Here is a 23,693-nt window from a genome sequence, read left to right on the forward strand (position 1 = left end):
AGTGACGTACAATTTCAGCCTAGAATGAAAGAGTCCACAACTGTAGGTTATTTAAATCGCTCACTTGAAAATGCATCTGTGAGATTTACAGAAAATGTCCAAAAAGGTATGAAAACCAACTACGACATGCTGTTCACACATATGCGACGCTCTGTCTATAATGGGTTACTTTTATTTTGATAGTCAGTCATATGTCATGGTAGTGTCAGTGTTCACAGTTAAACGGTTCTTCCTGTTTTCCGGTCGGAGCGGAGGTTTGTTTATGGGTGCAAAGAAAATCACTAACACAAATATATTTTAACATCTATTTTTAGTAGTCATGTTCATAAAATGTAGTCTAATAGAATACGATGTATGGTTAGAATAAAGTGCAATTTATAATGTATTAATCTCGTGGCTTTGACGGTTGTTAGCTCGCTTGCTAGGCTTCAGCTAGCATCGAAGCTAAACTTGCTTCAAAACGTATCATTTACTTTAAATCAATAGGACAAAAAGACAAGTTTGCTAAACAAAACGTTTGCTGTGTTTAAATCTCTATTCGAGCGTCATTAACGTTTCTTTATAAATCAAAATAATGCATTAAATGTCTAAAGGAAGTCCGCTGTGTTGGGCAGCGTCAGTATGACAGAAGATCCCATGATTATGAGGATTCATTTTGGATAATCTCCTTATTCGTTAATTTAGTTTTGTTTATAGACTACAAGTTAATATCGTGTAGCTATCTAAAGACGTGACAAAAACAAAACAATTTAGAGCAGTGTAGAATTATATATTAGTAAAATACACTTACAGAAGTAATTTAAGGTGTTGTAACGCTGTGCTACAGTGTTATATTGTTTAATTAAATTTACCCATATTGGGTTTCTGCAGGTCTTTAGAAGTCATAGTTTGACTTTCCATATTTAAAGGTCCTTTAAAATGTTTTATTCATTAGTTCAGGGCATAAATATTGCAAAGTAAAATTCTTGATGTTCTGTCTTCTAATGCAATGATCTAACATTGTTAAATCAAGATATGAGCAATCCCAGCGCTATGGGTGTGACATTTGCAGTAAACATTGACAACATAAAGTCTCAGAGAAAGTATATGTAAACGGTATATTGAAATATCAGTTTATGTGTTCCAAAACTGCTAACCACAGATTTATGGCATCAGAAAAATATAAATCTGTAAATATATTTTATGTTTTAAATCAGCAAAATAAACATGTTATGGATGTTATGGACCAAAAAATCTGCAAGTTTACAGTATGCAACATACTTTGCAGAAATTCTGTGAATTAAACTGCACAGTCCAAAAGAAACAATGTTAATCTAAAGGATTAGGAGTTGTCTCTCTGTAGAGCAAAAGTGATTAATTACATTTTATTTGACATTTTCTGCATCTATTGAGGAAAAAGCTTTGTTATTGATGTGACAGATGTGAAATTGCCACTTGTGTGACTTTGGTAAATCAAATTTAAGTGTTTGAAATCGTTTACAGAGACATTATTGAGTATTTTTGCAGTCCTGAAAATACAAGCCTACACAAAAAAAGGATTTCACTATTTTGGTAAAAAAAACTATATTTTTTTCATGGTAAGGTTGACATTTGCATGGAATTGCTCTTATATTGTAATGGCTTTAATTATTTAATAACCTTCTTAAAACTTACAGAGTAGTAAAATAACTTTTTTTTTTTTTTTGAAACCCATTCAGAAAGTTTTAGAGTGACATTGTCAGGCACCGTTTACATTTGCTTGCATCTTTTTAATGCATTGAAAATTGGTTATAACAGACTTTTTTTTTTTAATTAATTGTAAGTCTTGCAGGTTTGGAACTACATTTGAGTGAGCAGATGATATCAATTTAATAGGCTGTCTAAAACAATGTCCATTTCATAGGGAAGCATGTCTGGTGCAGGGGGTGGGAAGCGCCCCTCAGGAGGGGACAGCCCTCCTGGCCCTCCTGAAAAAAAGCTGAAGAAAGAGGAGAAGACTACCACAACGCTCATCGAACCCATCCGGATTGGAGGAGTTTCTTCTACGGTTTGTTAAAATCATTATAAAACAATTAAACCTAATTATATTATCTACTTTTCAGAGTTCTTAAGATCAGACAAGCTCACAACCGTTTGCACTCTTTTTACACCTGTTTTTTTTGTCACCATGTTGTGATTGGATTAACAAAAACACATTAGCACCGTGTGTAAACAGGGCCTAGTATGCTGATTTGGGGCTTAAGAAACATTTTTTATTATTATATATAGCTGCTTTTTCACTATCATGCCAAACCGTTCTAAGAACACTCTGGTATGGTTACGGTTTCTTTTCCACTGAGCCTGGAACAGCGTGGCACGATTACAAACCGTTCTCAGCCTGGAATTCTCTGCAGGGTTAGACAACTGTGCTGAACTGTGCCGACAGACATGCTTAAGATCATCGATGTCCACAATCCACAACATCCTATATGCGTGGAACACGAACTTGCAGACTTTTTGAACAGCGAGAAAATAAATGCATTTTTTTTATTCAAAGCCCAGACGGCTTGTTTTGTAATGTTATGCCGGCTATACCACCTGAAGGATGGTTTCAGCGTGTTGTGAATGTCGACCATACTGTAGAAAGTCAAATCTTTTTTAATTGTTTGGACTTTTGTTTGAAAGCTATATGAAGTGGCACTGTTGCTGTCCAAGGTACTGTTTTAGAATTTAAATTATAGTATATAGATGCACCAATAAACAAGTTAAATAAATATGGATTCTTTAATGTCTGTATTGATTTTACTCAAAAAAATATTATCAATACGTTTTGACGTACATAAGTTGGACATTTATGGGGCCATTTAACATCTTTTTTGTGTTTTTTTTGTTCTCTGATCTTTAATATATACTAGATAGCTAAGCAAAATATTTTCTAAAACGTCAAGCAGGAATTTGTCTATAGCTCGTTAATTATGAAGACAATAAAGTATGAATGTAACAAAAATAAAAATATAAAAATACAAAGATAAAAAGAGTAGTATTTTGCTCAATATAATTTTATATCCTGGTATGCTGTGTTTCATATTCGTTTTTTATTTCTCTTGATGCATTCATTATTTAATGCATCAAGTTTAAATGGTTATATTTTACCATCAAAATGTATATTTTATATCATTATCAACTTTTGTTATAAAACTGCTGTGTAATTTAATTGATTAGTAAAAATTAAATAATTTAGGTGTTATGTTTTTTATTAGTGAAAGTGCCTGCTCGCTTTTGACAAGGCCTGTCCAAAAATATATTTCTGCCACTAATACAAATGCACTGTTATTGTTGCATTATCATTGTTTATTTTTCTGCTATGTATGGATATTTTAAATATATTATTTATTTTCTCTCCAATCATTTTCAGTCATCACATTACATTTTGGTAATTTTCCCTCCAATTAAAATTTGCCCAGAGCAACATATGACATCTAAAAATTTTGGGGGGCGGCTGTGTCTTGAAGCTATATTTAGCATAGGAGAGAGTGACATAATAGTCTTTAGTTCTGCTGTTGCTTTCGCTTTTACACATAAACATAAAAAAACTAGTTTCAACTTTCATTTTAATTTAGTTTAACAGAGGGAGCTGTTTATGTTGCGTTACCAAGGCAACTACTGATGCATTTTGTGTACCTTTCCAAAGAATTTTGTTGCGGCACGAAAATGAAACCGTATCCATGCTGTTTGGCACAGAATGGAACGATTCAGCATAAAGCACAGTTCAGTTCAGCACGAAAGTGGAAAAGCGGCTTATGTTGAAAACTATTTAATATTTTTGTGGAAACATATCTTTCTTTCCATGTAAAAATAACACTAGTATGAACTTCAAGTCTTTTACTGTCACTTTTGATCAATTCGATACAAACTTGCTGAATAAAATATTGCTGAATAAAATATTGTACATGTGGACTTTCATCTTTTTGTCATATGCTTTAAGACTTTGTAGACTAGATTGATTCTCTACATTGTCTTTTGGAAGTTCTACAATTTTATTCTTAATTATTGTCTTTTGCAGGAGGAGATGGACATGAAGGTCATTCAGTTCAAAAACAAGAAGCTCTGCGAACGTCTTGAACAGAGGCAGGCTTTGGAGGATGAGTTGAGAGAGAAGATTGAGAAGCTGGAAAAAAGGCAGGCCACCGATGACACAACTCTGCTTATCGTCAACCGCTGCTGGACTCAGGTTTGCTGCTTATTCTTTATTCCACTGCTGTTCTTATTTGCTGTACTCTACCTCAACAAAATAAATTTTTTACAGCAGATTATGAACGTTTAACAAAACAGTGCATCAAATGCATGACACTTTCATAACATTTAAAAGTACTGTTATAAAGACTCATTTGAACTGTCTGTTCTCACAGCTGGAAGAAAACATCCATGAGTTGCTGCAGCATGTGGAGCCTAAGGATGCCCCAGCACCGGTTCAAATCCCTGCCACCCCTCCTGTTCCAGCAGACGCTCCTGTTCCTGCTGTAGCCCCATCACCTGCTCCTGAACCGTCTGCTCCACTGCCGGCTCCAGTGGAGGGAGAGGATGGGCTCCCGCAGCCTTCAGTAGCAGCTGAAGGAACGGAAGATCAGCAACAACCATCACAAGAAAAGGAGCAGCAGCAAGAGCAGCAACAGCAGCCTGACTCTGTCGAGAAGTCAGCAGAAGCACCAGTGGCAGATGAAATTCCAGGTAAACATCATGCATAGAATATATAGCGATTTAATGTATATATGTATATGTATATAACATAGTTTATTAATTTATGTTTTCAAAACGTCCTCTGCAGCCTATTTGAAAAGTTTGCTGCATTGTATTTGATACACATTTTTAAAATCTGCTACATATATTTGTTGGTCTAATTTTCTAATTGGATTAATTTTAATTAATTTTAATTACTCATTTTACTCATACTTCTTTTATTACTTATAATGCCCAAGACATTGGTATTAATATTTAATGCTACTTTTGTGCCTTTATTAGCTTTTTTCTTGCCTATTTAATGGGTTAAAAAAACTTAAATTATTCCATCTCTACCTGCTGGTGAAAGAGCAGCTGGCGATCTTCAATCCGCAATCTATGGCTTTTCCCACAGTTCCCGGATGTAATGTTGAATTTTAACAGTCAAAGAACCACTGAATTTATGGAAGTGAAAATTTGAACTGAAATAAATGAACTAAAAATTGTCCTTTGAATATTATACATCGTATTTTTAAGGGTATTGAATATTTTGTAAGTGAAATCTGGAAATTAAATATGATTTATTGAATTTATAAGTATGAAAACTTGTTTGAAATATTTTTCGTTGAAATAATAACAGCTTTAATAAACAGATATGTTAAATTTCAGGACCTAAAAATACAAACCCTGAAATTTAAGTCATTAAAATGCAAGAACCTGTTAATTCGGTGTATTATATTTTTCATTTTGTGTTATTCAACAAGCTTTTTAATTCAATACTTTTGGCATTGATTTTGTTCCATAGTGCGGCCCTAATAAGATTGAACCACATCTGAAATAAGCATCATCAGCATATCTTACAGTTCTTTCAAAATCAAAAACCATAACCGAAAGCTTCGGCAACTCACTGTTTTAAGAAACACTATGCTAGGTCACATTGAGCCTCTTCGTAGCCTCTAACTTTACCATTCACTTCAAATTCTTTATTTCACTTTAAATGAACCATTTCTTTAAATTCAAATTTATTTGTTTGATCTTTTTTCTTGTAGCCCCTTCGCCTCTTCCACCTCTCAGTGAGAGCGCAAAGGCTTTTCTGGCCATTCTGGATAACAGCAGTGAAGAGGAGCTCACACTGCAGCTGCAGGACAGGATGCAGTTCAGCAAGGGTGCTGTGGCCTGCATGGTCTGCATCTTTGACCGTCTGCATACCAGCATTGACAAGCTGTGCACTCGAGTCGAGTCTGCTGGTAAAAGAAGTTCATTTTGTGTGGTTCAGTTCATTTAGTGTGGATTTTAAGCAGAAACAAAGCGTCAGTGAATGTTTTGGTTTCATAACTGTGCGACCAATTGCTAAACCTGTGCACTTTGTTCTTATCAGCATGTGAAGATGACAGTCAGCGAGACATAGCTACCACAAACCGCAAACTTCTTGAGGAAAATAATCGTCTGTATGACCTTGCATCCTCTCTTCAAGGGAAACACCACAAAATGTCATTAGAGGTATCGCATTCTGCCATTTTGTCCAACTGTGTTTTGTTTCATTGTCAGAAATACAATACTATTGAAAAGTTTTAGGCGAGCAGAGGTTTATTTAATTGTCTAGAAGACTTTTTACAGTTAAGTGGTTTATAATAAATGCTGCCCTTTTAAATTTTGTTAATCTAAAACTGTATTTTAAAAGTATGTAGTGTCCTTAAGATATGTCTTTGTGTCCGTAGTATAATGAACTGGTTGATAAAGTTACGAGTTCTGAGACTAAAGTGTCTGAGATGGAAACTGCGGTGGAGGATCTGCAGTGGGACATCGAGAAACTCCGTAAGCGAGAGCAGAAGCTGAATAAACACCTAGCAGAAGCTCTGGAGCAGGTAAGCTTTCTGTTCATCTCTTTAGTATTCTGTTTAATGTCATCTTCTCATTTTATATTTTCCACGCAGTTTTTTTTTTTTTTTTGCTATCACAGAGCACAGTATTATTGTTTATTTTGAGAAAAGGAATGAGATTGTTATGAGATTGAATTAAGCAAACCAATTATATAGTAATTTGTTAAAATATTATTATACGATTATTATGTGGCACATTTATTATTATATGTTTATGTGGCACAACAAATGTTTATTGGTTATTTTCCTGTATGTTTTTTTTTCCCTTTCCTCCAAATCAGCTTAATACTGGTTACCATGCTACTGGCAGTTCTGGTGGATTACCGGGTGGGCAAATCACACTCAGCATACAGAAGGTAAAGTGTTATTTTAGTATTTATCATGTATGTCTACAGCACTTATTAATCTTTGTTTGAAGAAATTAAATTGTTCATGTTAGTTGACCACACATTAGTTTTACAAATACAAATGTGAGTTTTAATAAATAATTATTGAATCTAATATTCACAAAAATTAATAAGTGATGTATAAAAGGGGGTTCGCGGGGTTTTAAAGTCTTAAAATGTCTTAAATCTCAAGAGCAAAATTTTAAACCTTAAAAAGTCTTAAATCTACTGAAATGTTGTGTTGTAGGTCTTAAATCTTTTTTTAACGTCTTATTTTTTCTCTCAATTTTATTACTATTATAGACTGAAGTTATTGAAAGCTATGTTTTGTTGTATTCTTGGTAAAGGTTATAGGATTTGTGAATGGATATATTTGAAAATTAATAAAAAAATCTTAAATTATTATTATTGTATTATTAAATGTATTAAATTTTTATTATTTTTTAAATGGGCAGGTGAAAATCATCTCTAGTTGGCTTATTTAAAAAAAAAAATAGCATTTAGCCCTGTTTAAGTCTAAAATTTCAATTTAATATAAAGTGCAGCAAAAATATTTTTAATACTTTAATACTTGACTTTTAATACTTTACGTTTTTACTTTTGTTGAGTAAACAATAATGACCCATATAAAATAGCATAAAAATGTTAACTGCAATCTGTAACAGTAAGTCAGTTTTGTTTAATGAGTATTTCTCTGCCCTGCAGTTTGAGTCTCTGAATGCCGAACTGGAGCAGAATCAGGAACTTGCCAACAGCCGCATGGCAGAGCTAGAAAAATTGCAGCAAGAGCTACAGGAAGCTGTTCGGGAGGGCGAGAAACTAAAGGTGGCCAAAGTTCACTAAAAGCCTTTGCATTGCCCGATGACAATAGTTTTCTTTCATGTCTCAACTTGTTTCCTGTTGAAGCAGGAAGCTGGGTGGGGGCATATCAAAAGGATTTCATTTTTCCTGGTGTATTACTGACCTCTGTATCCGTTTGTAGATGGATCTGAGGAATATCCCAGAGGAAGTGTTGAAAGAGACGCCAGAGTACAAGTGCCTCCAGTCTCAGTTCTCTCTGCTGTATAATGAGTCTCTGAGTGTGAAGACGCAGCTGGATGAAGCCAGAGCTCTGCTGCTTACAGCCAAAAATGCTCATCTACGACAGATTGAGCACATGGAGGTGAGGAGGATTGTAGTTTAAAAGTTATTGCTGGTACAAGATTTCCAGGGCCGACACCCATCCAATCACCAACAATTCGTCTTAATAAAACCGTTAACATGTTTTTTATTTATTAACTAATTACAGATATGATTTAATTATCTTACTGTTATGTTATTTTGTTACTCTTAAGGCCTTTGCACACTGAAGTCTGAAATTTTCACTGCAAGCAGCATCAACTGTCTGCCACACTCTCTTATATTATGCACTGTTTGTCATAAAATTATCTGTGGCTCAAGTGACATTTTGTATTTTGCCTTTCGATTGTAAGGTGGCTTTGAACTGTCAAAAGACTTTTCAAAGCACTCTTAGATACGGAAAAGGGAAAAATTTTTTACCTGGTTCAAATTTTTTTATGACAGACAAAGATTTCGGAGGCAGTATGTCAATGCGATTCACAAGTCAACGTTAGATCAAATTTATTTCTCAATGTGTGAAAATTACGGACAAAATTTCAGTGTGATTCAATAACCTTTAGTGTTATGAAGTGCTGTTACAAAAAAACTATATATGTATGTATAACAATATTTTGCTTATATTTTGACACGTTATTTAAAACATGTAAAAAATCTAAATTAACATTTTTTATGAACCAGGTAAAAATCTTTTCCATTGGTCAAACCAAGCCATTTGAAAAATCCTCTGCGTTTAACCCTAAAGTATAAAATTCAATCTTAATTTTTTTTAAAAGGTCTTAAATTTGACATTTTGAAAGCCGCAGAAACCCTACCTTTGTTAAAATGCACAATCTTTAATGCATTTGATTACTTGAGAATTTTCAATGCAAACCCTGAATAAAGAAACAGACATTTTAATAATACCCTGTCATTATAGACTAATTGATAAATTGTTTTATAAATTCAATTGATTAGACATGGTTTTGACAATTAATTAAAGGAAAATTAAATCTGAAAAAACATAGTATTTGGTATAGATAAAACCGAATTTCTAAGAAAAACAATATAGAACAATGGAGAAGAAATAAAATGTAAGCTAACTAAAAATGTCCTAGAAATCAAGATATCTCATCTCGTCATTTTGCCTTCCAAGGATGCTGACTTCTAAAGTATACCTTAACTTAAGGATCTTTAAAGGTTTGCACTGGAGAACAATACAAATGTACTGACTGAGAACATCCACTTGCAGTGCAATTAGCGCTTTCGATAAAACGATAATGACAGTTTGATAATTGCTCGATAATATTGCGCAAGCATTTTGCAGCCTGCTCTTCCGACTGCCGCACGCCGTACAAGTTTACAGCCATACAGTGTTAGTTGCACTGAAAGGAGTAAGAAAGAAATAAGGTAAAAAAAGGTCAACGACATTAGCCGCATTTCCACTATCGGGCCAGTGCGAGCCAGGGCTTTAATCGTGCCGGGTCGGGCCAATAGCCCGGGAGGTTGAGAAATGAGGCCGAAATCATGTCGCGTTTCCACTGTCGGGCTCACAGCTTGTCACACAAACACCGCCCACAGAATGTCCCCCGAATCAAACGTCACACAACCCGCCCACTTCAGCGGGAATGAGGCAGATAAAGCACACCATAAAATCATCACGAAACGAAACCATTAAAATGAAGACAACCGAAACAAACAAATGACATGTTACTGTACAGCAGTACTGTATTTCCATTCATTACATTTGTTTACTCGCCGACCGACTGTTGGCATTGTGCATTGCTCTCGCCACTAACAGACCCATCACAGTGAGCGCACCCGTCCATAATATAAAGCCACAGAAATTCTCCTTTATAACTCTATATAGCACGTCTTATTAAGTGTTTCCGGCACATGAAGAGCGAGTAGCCTAATAAAATATAGCCATATTTGTTGCGCTCAGCAGCTATTCACTAAAGCTCTTCATTTAAAGTTTCATTTATAAATTTAACCACATCATATAAAAACATAAACAGTCGTTTGAGAATATAGAACACATTTTGTGTTTGGGCTTTCCCCCAATGCGTTTTATATATATTATAAAACAATAAAACAAACTATATATACAATAAAACAAATATTGCTCTGTTTGCGCGATTAGATTAATATCGTCGTATCCAAATACTTTATAAATAATATTTCAAACCTTCTCTGGTGTTTATTGTTTTTAGAAAATATCTAAAATCTTTTTTTATTTCAGACAGGTCTTTGTAAAATGAAAGTTAGGCTATATGTGGCTTTAAACGGTTTGATTTATGTATTGTATATAGGCTACCTACATTGTTATAGCTAGCTTTTGTTTATTTTATATTGGTTTATTTATTTAATGCGATTTTATTTATATCCGATATTTGTAATTCTTTAAATTATATTTCAATATAGCTTAGGCTATTTTATCAAGAAATGATAATATTTTGTTTAAAGTCTACGAAAGTGGGCACGTAATTTGATATGTTTTATGTCGTTCTGTTGTATTTATATTGTGTATTATCTCAATATCTGCCCGCTCGCGGCATCAACAGAGCTGTAAATGGAGCGCTCTTGCCCGGTCTCACACACAAATACAGGCATTTAAACGCGCACAAACACACCTTTTAAACTTGACAAAAACTCTCGAAAACCTTTATTGTCTGCTGTGTTTTTCATATGGTGTAATGATTATTATGCGCTATTGAAACAAAGGAGGACGCAGCAAAGAACGTCACTATAAATTAAAACTATCTTATTGTTTTATGCAGCAGCCTTATATTTAAAAGGGAAACATAAGGGTGACCATATGCAAAAAGACCCCAGACTATAAGGCCAGATGTTTTCTTTCCCTTATTTCTTTATTTGTTTGGCACATGTACTCATGTGCGATCAGAAAACTGCCCGTCTCTCCTTTCACTCCGCCCCGAAGCCCCAGCTGGCCCTCCTTGGCCCAAGGTATTCGGCGGGCCGAAAAAGGCCGGCCGCTGGCCCCAAAAAAGCCCCGCTTTGGCCCGATTAAGCCCCGGAAGTGACAGTGGAAACGCCACTGGCCTTGGCTCGCCCTGGCTCGCTCGCTTTAGGCGTGATAGTGGAAACGCGGCTATTGTTGACAAGAAACGTCACTATTTCATGAGCTACTTAGTTTTTCGCTATCCGACACAAAACAGAGCAACGTGAACCGCAAACTACTTAGACGACTCGTGTCATCAAAAGCAGGCAACACCACGACCTGTTTCACCATGTAAAACAAGACCACCCTTATAAAGATGCTAAGAAATTACAGACATAAACAAGTGTTGGCAAACCAGCGCAGCTACCCAGCAGAGTCTCATGTCATCATTTTCGAAAGCCTTACGAGAAAAAAAACCCCTGAAAAGACAGACGGACAACACAATCTCAATCACATCTCAATGAACACTTGATGCTTGCTGTAAACTACAGCCTGCATTATTTAAGGATATTTGTTAAGACAATAATAAGATCTTTTGATGTCAAGCTTATGTTTCCTTTTTATTAAAATATTTGTTTTGAAATCTGTAATACCACAATTGTCTCTCATGGATGGTAAAAGAACCAGCCTTTATATATTTAAAGGACATAATCACAGAGGAGAAATCAGATGCTCAAGATATAATCTTTAAAATAATGACATTAAAAATGCAGCAAATATATGACAGACGTTTAGAACAGCAACAGCTTTTTTTCCACGGAGCCAAGTATCATCCACCCGCAGTTGTTTAAGGGGGACACGAACTAAATAAATATAAACATATTTCCTTGAAAATTTATCTTTTTGTAATGAATTTCATTTTGTATGATGTGTAACTTAATTTTGATGTATATTTTGTTGGTCAGATATCTACAGCATAAACAAGAGGAACGAATAACATCTGAGGTGAAGTGCTTTAACACAAGCCTGCTATATGCTTTAGCGCCAAAACAATTCATAAAACTATTTTTATGGTTTCATTTTAATTCATTATCTAAGCGCGGTCTGAGCAGCATGAACTGGACAGTCTTTTTGCAGCACTAATAGATTTCTTGGGTTACCTTGGAAGAATAAACTTGGATGGCGCTCAGAAGCTCGCTGTGTAAACGGAGGCTCCCCGGCTCGCTCCCCGGATGTTTTCGTTGTGATGCTTGATTTGTAAATTGAGAGTCTGCATACGCCTATTTGTGCTAGTCTGTCAGACAAATTTGGTTAAAACACGCGCGGATATATCGGAGATATGCGCATAACAAGGTTTTATGCGACCCGCAATATGGGATGTCAAGAGGGTGACAGCATAAGATAAACTGCACACACTTGATGATGTAATGCGTGGATGCGTCTCAGCGCAAAGCATAACTAAACCTTTACATGTCCATGCTTAATCAGTCATCGATAAGGTTTATCAATTAAAGCGTTATCGACAATCAATAGATCAAGTAATCATTAGCATCCCTAAATAAAATACATTAAAGTATTTTTCACCCTAAATTCACCATACTCACCATAAAAAGGAGAGTTCATCCAAAACTGAAAATTCTGTGACTATTAACTCACGTTGTTCCAAACCAGGTTTATTTTTTTTTCTGATGTTGAACAATAATATCCCATAGCTTGTAGGTAATGTCTTTGGTTGTTGAAAACTTGAACAAGTAAATGCTGAATTAAGATTGTTCTTTTGTTTAGTATTTTATTATTCATATTGTCAGACAGCTAAAACATTTCACTAAATGTGTTAAATCAGCTGCACAAAGCGATTGGCATGCTGAAAATCTTATATAATTGATAGATATAAAGATTTTACATTTATCAAGATAAATATCGATATCGACTGATATGAAAAAAATTATCGTGATAATTTATTTTGCCATATCGCCCAGCTCTAAGTGCAATAAATGTTTTTTGGGGAAATTCATACATTAAGCTATTCTATGTAAAGTGAGTTAAAACAAGAGATTTATTTTAAGTTGGAACATTCAAACTCTAGTGTTCCCAATACAGATGGTTCCCATGCTTCTTGTAAGTATTTGAGTTTCAGACCTTGAAAGTTCTTCAAAACATACACAGGACTGTGAAAGTGAAATTGAATTTGCGTATGGGTTTATTCTTAAATTAAAAATCTTAAATTTAGATAACACTGACATGAATAACTCACATGAATGAATATATATCATATACTGACATAAATAATGCACATTTTGATCAATATTTCAGAAACTGCATTTAAATATCCTAAGTGTAAATAAAATGTTAAGTACAGTAAGGACACAACATATGCCAGGTTTTGAATTACAATGGTGCTTGATTTAAAATTAATCATGCTCTTTAAAGTCCTTTGAAGCTGCTGATTGTGAAAGCTTGGTATAACAGACAACCCTGTGGGCTTTGCTAGACATTTTCATTTTGAGGCCATTCTGACGTTTTGTGTTCTCTGTGATTTATTCCTCAGTTTGTTTAATTGAAGATCTCAAATGTACATTTGTTAAACACTGCTGAAGACATGTGGAGGTTATATCCTGAGTGTGCTTCTTGTAAATGCTTGAATGTATTTCTGTTGTACTAGAGCGATGAGTTGTCCCTCCAAAAGAAGTTACGCACTGAGGTCATTCAGCTAGAGGACACACTAGCCCAGGTCCGCAAGGAGTATGAAATGTTACGGATTGAATTTGAACAGAATCTTGCAGCCAATGAGCAAGCAGGTAACGTCATTTCATTTTATTCTTTATGGTTGACATGCTCGGCAGGTTCAGTTCAGTGGGATACATTAGTGGAGTCTTTCCCAAAGCCCATTTGTTTTACAGTAACCAAGGCTGCAGCAAGGAAGTCCGTGGGGGCGGTGTATCCTGTCATCGTTTCCCTGATTGTTCGTGGTTTTGGCTGGGGTTTACTTTATGCTTAGCGTCATAAAGATGCCTGTCTGTCATTGTATTGGACTGACTATCAGCATCACCATCTCCTTCTTTCTTTCAGGCCCAATAAACAGAGAAATGAGACACTTAATCAGCAGTCTGCAGAACCATAATCATCAGCTGAAAGGAGATGTGCAGAGATATAAGAGGAAATTACGTGAAACACAGATGGAAATAAACAAGGTATTGCTCATACTGGCTTTCATTGACAGTTTTATGGTTTTTCACCATTTCTGTTTTTTGGCTGGAAACAAACAGTTACAAATATGTTTTTCCACCATGAGAAAACAAAGAAACATACATTAACGTCATTGTTACATATGCAGAATGTGTGTCTACATATGCTGAAAGAGTCTTTTCATATTAAAGCTAATGAATGAATGCAATTGTATTGAACTTTTAACAGTGCTATACACCCAAAGTGCTTTATTCATAAATAATTTAACAAAGCTAACCATTACTTAATCTTGCTAGCTAATTATGATTGGTGATACCAAAATAAATTTAATTAAGTTTAACCCTTCAATTCACAGTTTATGAACAAATTTATTATATATATTTTTTTCTATACATTAGATGAACAGACTTTTGAAAAATTGATTATTACAGGTTTATGTCAGTAATTCAAAACAACATTAATTTTGATGCATTACTATTTTTGTTTTTGCCGTGTCACTTAAAATATATCACTAACAGATAGACAAACAACTGTTTATACATAGAAAACAAACTTTGACTTACATACTAAATACACACATAATTATACATAGATTTTATTACACCAAATTTTCAATTATTTTTTACAACAACTCCAACTGAGAAAATGGTGCCAAAATAGTTAAATACTACTAATAGAAAAATTAAATAGCCTTTTTGTTCTCAAGGTAATAGGGTTGTCACGATACTGGAATTCAGTAGCAATAGATACTGAAGTTTTAAAAACTTGCATTTTCTGCAAACGTTCTTAAACAGCGCTGATTTGCCATTGTGCTCACATGCTCAACAAAAATGTCTGTGATTGGCTCTGAAGGTCTTCGGTTCATCGAACTCACCGCTGTTGACTGAGTGTAAACACAGATACAGGGACACTGAAGCATTTTAAAGGCGCAAATCATCAGCATATTGCTCTTATGTCAGCTTATAGACAAACCAGCTGATTGACGTTGACGCTCCAGTGTCCGTGTATCTGTGTTTACACTCAGTAAACAGCTGTGAATTCGGTAAACTGATGACCTTCATGCCCAATCACAGTCATTTCTGATTAAAGGCTGATTAATACTTCTGCGTCAAATGCCGGCGTATTCTACGGCGCTGACGCATAGCCCTTCGCCGTGGCCGTCGGCGTCACTGACGTGCACCTCTCAAAAAATTTAACTACACGTCGCAACGACGCGTAGCGCAAGCTCTGTGATTAGTCGGCTTGGTAGCGTTGACGAGTCTGGACGGGACTGAGAGCCGTGCGAGTGGCGCTAGCCCAATGGAGCGATTGTTTACAAGTGTGGAGTCCTGTGAAGGAGCTCCGTATGGAAAGTTTAGTTTTGTGTTTACCTCATAGTTAAAGTGAGTGAGTTTGAGCCACTTGTACATCCAGGAAGTGTTCAGGAAAAGCAAAACAGCAGCGAAGAAACTCGACACAGAGGAACATTTACACTTCACTGCCAACTAGCGTTTCGGAAGTGTTAATGCAGACCAACAGAGACAGCGTGCAGAAGTATAAATGCACAGCTTGGCGCGTTGCATGCGCCGTGGGTTACGCCGGTCACTTGACGCAGAATTGAAAACCAGGCTTAATACGTGAACACAGTTTCAAATCAGCGCTGTTTAAGAAAGTTCTCAACAGCGTTCAAATGTTCACAGAGTTTTTAAAATTTCAGTACGGATTGGTAACTTGATGGTAACTTGTTGTAGCTAACCTAAAATGAAATGCATAAGAAAGTTGGTGGTTCATTCCACTGTTGCAACCTCTGAAATAGAGACTAAGTCGAAGGAAAATGAATGAATGTTTAAAAGTGACTCATTCCAAACCTTTTCCTAATAGATATCTTATTTTCTTTATTTGTAAAATACATTACTTTGATCCAATCAGTTCTACAGATTTCTCAGGATGAAAGTAAAAAAATAAAATCATTGCGCACCATTCAGTGCACTTTTATCGTATATGTTGAGCTGTTACCGTTCTCAAATGATCGTATTTTCATGAACTAATGTAATACTGTTGTTTTTCAGTTGAAGTGCCAGAGTGGAGAAGCAACTGCGCTGATACTGGAGGAGAGTGTGGGTGATGGAGGTCTGGAGGTGAAGAAAGAGGAAGATGATGATCAAGAGGAGGAGGAAGAGAGGAGGAGAGAGCTGGAAAGACAGCGAGCACGTGAGCGAGAGCGGGAGGCGGAGAGAGAGAGAGAGCGAGAGAGAGAGCGGGAGAGACAGCGCAGTGAGGAGCTGAAGAGGAAGGACTCAGACACTCTCAAGATGCTCAGGGCAGAGCTCAAGTATGTGTCATTTTCTGCCTACGTCTGCTCTATTTTAGGCAACTATAATATCACATATTATGTAGCATTTAATGAACTTTGGATCTGAGTCACCCACACATCATTTGTGTCATGCCAACAGAAAAGCTCAGGAGTCTCAGAAGGAAATGAAACTTCTGCTAGACATGTACAAATCGGCACCAAAGGAGCAGCGAGATAAAGTGCAACTCATGGCTGCTGAAAAGAAGTCTAAAGCAGAGGTAAATGGGCTTGGTTGTCTTTCTGTGTGGCAAAACCATTAACATGCAATTCACTTGGGGGTGGTCTTTCCCTTAATGCTAATGTCAACATTGCCTGGTAGGTGGAAGAGTTGAGGCAGCGAGTACGGGAATTAGAGGAGAGGGAAAAGAAAGAAAGCAAAAAGCTGGCAGACGAAGACGCTCTACGCAAGATTCGTGTGGCCGAAGAAACCATTGAACACTTGCAAAAAAAGCTGGCTGCTACTAAACAGGTGAAGTTAGTTGTTGTGTTAGAATCTTTTTAGAACAACGTCTGTAATTTTGAAGCAAATGCATGCAAGGTTATCTCACCGTACCCATGCGCACCTTTCAGGAGGAAGAGGCTCTGCTGAGCGAGATGGATGTGACTGGACAGGCGTTTGAAGACATGCAGGAGCAGAACAGCAGGCTCATGCAGCAGCTGCGAGAAAAAGACGATGCCAACTTTAAACTAATGAGTGAGAGAATCAAATCCAACCAGATTTACAAGCTTCTGCGGGAGGAGAAAGAGGAGCTGGCAGACCAAGTGCTCACTTTCAAAACCCAGGTGCGCAAGAGAAAAAAAGAAATTACAGGGGCCCATTCTGATTAAGGCCCTTGAAATTTAAAAGGGGGCGACACAGACTTTCACAGAAGGTGGGCTTAGATTTAAGGTGTGCCCAAGTCAGTACATTGTTCAGAGGGCCCTGAATCCATAGCTGCACCCCTGCACTTACATGTGCAACCAATTTTTATAATCATAAAGTTGTGGGTTGTATTAACTTGTTGACTATGGCTTTGTTCAAAACATCCCAAAAGTAATTCTTGACAGACATTTACTTGTGCCTTACAGTGGTCTACTGATTGACAGCTAAATGGAGAGCATTGGTGTTAATAAAGTCAATACTTAATTATTACAACATCAATATATTTTACTAATTTCAAGAGTTCACACCTAGCTGATGATTAATTACAAAGTATGTTTGGCATGCTGGCGCGGGAGGGAGTCGTGAGCTGATAAGGTCTTCGAGCCCAGGGCTCCCTCCCTTTGCATGGCGAGAGGGGAGTTTGAGCTCAGGTAGTTCTCAAAAACTTCCCTGCTGTAGTAGCTAATGAACGGATAGGGATTGCTATTAAGATATAACTACCTACTAGGAGCACATCTATGATGCCGATTTTGGATTTAGTCAGTTGATTTAGGTTGTGTGTTTTTGGATGGTGAGAGGAAACCAGGGGGCACAGGGGAAACCCACGTGAGTACGGGGAGAACATGTAAACTCCACACAGAAATGTCGGCTGGCTTGGTAAGGACTAGTAATGTTCTTGCTGTGAGGTGACAGTGCTAACCACTGGGCCACTGTGCCACCCATCTAAGAAAGGAGGAGCAGTAGGGGCGGAAGAGGGGATTTCTCTAAACGAAGATGGCAGTGATATGGAACTTAAGGTATTTATAGTGACTAAGGAATCGTCTGATTGGTGAATCCTGAATTGGCTAATGCATGACCAGCTGTGTTCAATCAGAAGCGTGTGTTCCTCTTGAAATTAGTTTATAAATAAACCACACAAAACGAAAAAGTGACCAACAACCTCAACTTTCAGATGCAAGTTTATTAATTACCTCACAAAATTAAACACACTGTGGGCAGCGAAACCGTTAACTATATCCTTTTGATGCTTATGATATCCGATAATCCTTTGAGATGTGTAGTTAATTCATTATGTGGCAAGATCATAAGATTATATATAATTAGACTTGGTCATAGTCAATTTTTGTTTGGAACTTTAGTGCACAATTTACGCAATATATGAATGGCCCGTATGATTTCCTTTGAGCGAGAATGATATCGACTGCAACTTCCTGGCGTACATCATTTCTACAAAGTAAGGATACACGAGCCTGATCAGGTGACTTGTAGTGAACTGAACCGTACTGCTCAGTTGAAAAGAGGTATTAAAATGCATCCTTTCTCACTAGCTATTAAGCATGTTGTTTAGGTTAATTCATTCACTAATACAGTGTTTCTTTACCACGTTCCTGGAGGACCAACAACACTGCATGTATTGGATGTCTCCTTTGTCGGTCACACCCATTATAGGTCTTTTAGTGTCTGCTATTGAGCTTATGATCTGAATTAGGTGTGTTTGGTTAAGGAGACAAGGAAATGTGCAGAGCTGGTGGTCCTTCGGGAACGTGGTTGAGAAACACTGCACTAATAGATATGTGTCACTAAGTGGTTCCCAACAAAGTGTGATCAAACAAGAGGATAGACGGGTGATCACAAGAGATGCATGATAACATTAACTGAAAACTGTAAGGCATTTTAGCAAACCACTTAGTATCAGATCGATGAAAAACTCTGTTAATACCAGGTGTAAACAGGGCCCTTAACTACCTTTAATTCAGGGTAAAGTACCAGAAAGTCTAAAGCATCATCCCTACAAAAAGCAAATGTCTAGAAAAAAAATAATTGTGTGAATAGTTTGTCCATCCCTGCTTGAATGGAGGCCTCTCATGTCTTAAGGCAAAAAAGCCTGCACATAAAAGCAGTAAACAACTTCTGTTTTCACAATACTGCTGTGATTGCATCATCTCCTTTTTACTGCCCTTCCCAGGTGGACGCTCAGCTGCTGGTCGTACAGAAACTGGAAGAGAAGGAGGGCGTCCTGCAGAGCACGCTGGCCACGCTGGAGAAAGAGCTGGCGCTGCGCACTCAAGCATTGGAGCTCAACAAGCGCAAGGTAAATCCGGAAAGATCACAGACGCCCACCTCTGTTCTCATGTCCATGACAACCATGACTCAGCTTAACCAACCATTAGTGCACATTTCCAGATGTGTGTGTGTGTGTGTTTAATGCTTGTCTTTCTGCATGATGGCTCAGGCTGTGGAGGCGGCCCAGTTGGCCGAAGACCTTAAAGTACAGCTGGAACACACTCAGACCAAGCTGAGGGAGATCCAGGCCTCGGTACTAGACAACCGCACCGCCCGTGAGAGGGAGAGCGTCAACCTCAAGAAAGCACAGGTACATGGGCATGCGTGTTGTAGATGTGTTTACAGATGAGTGGGAAGAATGTGTAAAACATTGGTGTTCTGTTGCTTATTTCAGGAGGACTTATCCAGACTAAGGCGCAAGCTGGAGAAGCAGAAGAAGGTTGAGGTGTACACGGATGCTGATGAGATTCTGCAAGAAGAAATTAATCAGTATAAGGTGAAGATTTGCTCTTCAGTTATTCATTTGATGTATGTAATCAAAGGTTTAGGCACAGTAAATACTTTTTTTAAAATTCTGGTTCAAAAAGGATATGATCTATAGTGATTGATCTATAGTATGGTGTAAAATTTACTTCATAATTTTACAAGATGTTCAAGTAATTGCTGTTTTTGTTGTTTTGAATAAGATTTACCAAAGAATCCTAAAAATATTCTGCTGGAATTTCTTAAATGACATTTAACACTTATTTTAAATTGTAATCATTTTTCACAATAGTTCTGTTTTGTGTATGTTTTTAATATTGTTATTATTATGTATATAATATACACTTACCAGCCACTTTATTAGGTACACCTTACTAGTACCAGGTCGGAGCCTATATTGCATTCACAACTGCCTTAATCCTTCATGGCATAGATTCAGCAAGGTACTGGAAATAATCCTCAGAGATTGTGGTCCTTGTTGATATGATAGCATCACACAGTTGCTGCAGATTTGTCGGCTGCACATCCATGATGCAAATCTCCTGTTCCATCACATCCCAAAGGTTCTCAGTTGGATTGAGATCTGGTGACTGTGGAGGCCATTTGAGAACAGTGAATTCATTGTCATGTTCAAGAAACCAGTCTAAGATGATTTGTGCTATATGACATGGTGCAATATTCTGCTAGAAGTAGCCATCAGAAGATGGGTACACTGTGGTCTTAATGGGATGGATATGGTCAGCAACAATACTCAGGTGGGCTGTGGTGTTGACACGATGCTCAAATAGAATTAATGGACCCAGATTGTGCCAAGAAAATATCCTCCACACCTTTACACCACCAGCCTGAGCCGTTGATACAAGGCAGGATGGATCCATGCTTTCATGTTATTGATGCCAAATTCTGACCCTACCATCCAAATGTTGCAACAGAAATGGAGACTCATCAGACCAGGCAACATTTTTCCAATCTTCTATTGTGCAATTTTGTTGAGCCTGTGCGAATTGTAGCCTCAGTTTTCTGTTCTTAGCTGACAGGAGTTGGCCCTGGTGTGGTCTTCTGCTGATGTAGCCCATCCGCCTCAAGGTTGGACGTGTTGTGCATTCAGAGATGCTCTTCTGCATATCTCATTTGTAATGAGTGGTTATTTGAGTTAACTCAAAAAAAGTTGGCGTCACTTACACTTTTCAAATATGAACTTTTATAAGCAACTATTTTAAATGAAACCTGACATGTTTATGTCCCTCTAGTGAAAAGAAAAATGCATAGAATCTTATTATAAGACTTGTTTCATTTGTATTAGACTTTTTTTTTCAAACACCATTATGACCTTTTTGCATCTTTCAACATCACTCTAGATTGACATTTGTCACAGTTCTGTCACACCAAAAATTTTACATTGCTGTACTTCATTGGTTATTATGGAGGACATGAATAACAGTAATGAGAGGAGTATCACAGCGACAGCTCTATTAAAATATATATGGCTCCCATTTTACTTCATCGTCTTCATCTTTCGCATCAAGTTTACAAATTTTTGTTCTTTCTTCTTTTTATATAATGTTAAGATTTAATTCTCTAAAGAATTTATATTTGCACTGTTCAATTTGTATGTCATTATAATGGATTAAGCATCTAAACATTTGACTGGAATAGTAACTGTATCACTATTATTTGTGCCTAACCTGACTTTTCTATCTTTTCTAGGCTAAATTGCGTTGTCCCTGTTGTAATACTCGTGATAAGGAGACGGTCCTCACTAAGTGTTTCCACGTCTTCTGCTATGAATGCTTGAAGACTCGCTATGACACTCGCCAGAGGAAGTGCCCCAAATGCAACGCTGCATTCGGAGCAAATGACTTCCACCGTATCTACATCACTTAATTCACTCTGAACCTTTCTGATGGACTTTAAACATTAGATGGGAGAAAAAAAGAAGGGATGGAAGTGGTCTTGAACAGGATTACCATGGTGTGGTATTTTAAAATGCTCTAAAGGGCCGCTTCCAGTCTCATCTGTGATAGGTGGTGCTAGTGACCAAACAGACAGTGACAGAATGGAAACAGTTGTGAAGTAGTCATGGTCTACAGCACGTAAGCCATGCTCCTTCATCGCAGAGGAATCCATTGAGTTGTGTGTTTTTCTGTTTTTCTTTGCATTTTTAAACTTATTGTCGACTCCCCATGAAAAAAAGAGAGGAAAGACTGTATCTGCTTCTAAATATCATAACTTTACAGAACATGACTGACTGATGTTCACACAAATTGTTTTGTTTTGACAATTATGGCCTTATCCGTTTAAATCACACAGTAACTCTATCCAGAAACACAGCCAGTTTCCATGGCGACACTCAATGTTACTGAACCCCTTAAAGTTTAGCAATGAACAGATGTGATGGTACTGGGTGGAAAGAATAGACATGCATAAAATTAGAAACATAGATGGTGTTGCAGTGACTTTTTAAAGGCAAAACAAACATATTCATGCTAAAGTAAACGTCTCAGCCGATTTAGCTTTAGTCCGGTACAGTATATACCCCAACCAGTTCCAGATGTATCCCCAACATGTCAAACTACTGCACAGTTTCTTTAAATAATAAAAGCTGATACAGGTAGTTGTGAACACTTTCTGCTTTGATCTCAAACTAGACAGCAGTTTCCCCTTTGCATTTAAAAGCGAGTGTATAGTTTGTCATGATTGCTTCAAAAATGACTTTAATGATGTTATTGTTGTACTTGGTGGAAAATATACATCAAAACTGGACTTTCCAAAAGCAAAACTCAGAATTACTAGTCTATATGCTGTCTTCCAATGCAATGCATGTTTCTTCAGATGGTTTAAACAGACGTGCTTACTATTAGAAAAGACTCGCAAGTGGAGTCCCGAAGAGGGGAGGGGGAAAAACACGTTTTTTTCTCTCTTGCAAATTTTTGCTCGGAATATATATGTAAATGTTTTTCATCACATTGCGCAATTGACCTTATGTTATTCCCCGCAGCCATGGTTTTTTTCGTTCTGATCATATTAATAACCGTCTTGCTGCTTTTCCTCTCAGTCTGCGTTGTGTGAGTCTGCCAAACACTGAACTGTTGTTTGCTCTCTTGGCCCAGAGACAGTGAATTACGTAGTTGGGTGGGGTGACTTTAATGTGCCTATTTTGCTCAAACATACTTTGTACGAAGAGCCTGGGGTCTCTCGTGCTCTTACAAAAAAGCACTTATTTTCCACATGTTGTGTTGGTTTAAACGCGCGCTGCTTTAGGTTGTTTCCTGGTAAGTTAGGTCTGACATCATATATTCACGTCAATATGACCGCCGCCGATATCATAACGTCGTCGATTTCCTACTACAAGAAAATTGGTTACTCTTCCACTAAATGTGTCACTTCAAAGTAAAAACGAAACTGTTCGCAGACAACGAGTGTGTTGTGAGGCTGCCATCTACGGTGTCCCACTCGTGTTGTGAATACAGAGATTGTATGGCCGTGTTTCAAAAGTTGCCGATGTACACTTTTGAGAACTGAGCTTCGTTTTCATATGTGAAGGATTCCGCTTTACAACACAAGCCGGGATTCTTGACTGTTATACTTTTGCTTAAGTGCATTTGAGGAACGTCAAACAGAAATATTTTAGCCATTCATAATATCTTCATTCACATTTCTGAAAGATTTATGAATCAATGTTTCTGATTCAGGGAAAAGAATCGTTTTATTTGTGCAAAAAAAGGCATGTTGACTGTTTTGGGTTTGAAAATAATAAGTTCATCGTCATTTATTCTGAAATCAAACAACAGTGTATTTTTTTAGAGTAATTTGAATTCTTAGTACATTT

General features: G+C 37.0%; 1 protein-coding gene across 2 annotated transcripts; it reads left to right on the forward strand.

Moving 5' to 3' along the window:
* The first annotated feature begins 16 nt into the window (after window positions 1–16).
* Window positions 17–22,478, forward strand: rnf40 (ring finger protein 40). 2 transcript variants are annotated; one of them, XM_068224659.2, is made up of 20 exons: window positions 17–106; window positions 1,883–2,026; window positions 4,022–4,189; window positions 4,368–4,686; window positions 5,724–5,921; window positions 6,053–6,174; window positions 6,393–6,539; window positions 6,836–6,910; window positions 7,646–7,765; window positions 7,923–8,102; window positions 13,600–13,735; window positions 14,007–14,128; window positions 16,172–16,434; window positions 16,556–16,673; window positions 16,775–16,924; window positions 17,026–17,238; window positions 19,284–19,409; window positions 19,551–19,691; window positions 19,776–19,877; window positions 21,572–22,478. In XM_068224659.2, exons 1-20 carry the CDS (start codon window positions 95–97, stop codon window positions 21,746–21,748), a joined length of 3,033 nt encoding a protein of 1,010 aa, XP_068080760.1. In that variant the 5' UTR covers window positions 17–94; the 3' UTR covers window positions 21,749–22,478.
* Window positions 22,479–23,693: the final 1,215 nt, after the last annotated feature.

This window comes from Danio rerio, chromosome 12 (genome assembly GCF_049306965.1).
Source record: "Danio rerio strain Tuebingen ecotype United States chromosome 12, GRCz12tu, whole genome shotgun sequence".
Lineage (NCBI taxonomy): Eukaryota > Metazoa > Chordata > Actinopteri > Cypriniformes > Danionidae > Danio > Danio rerio.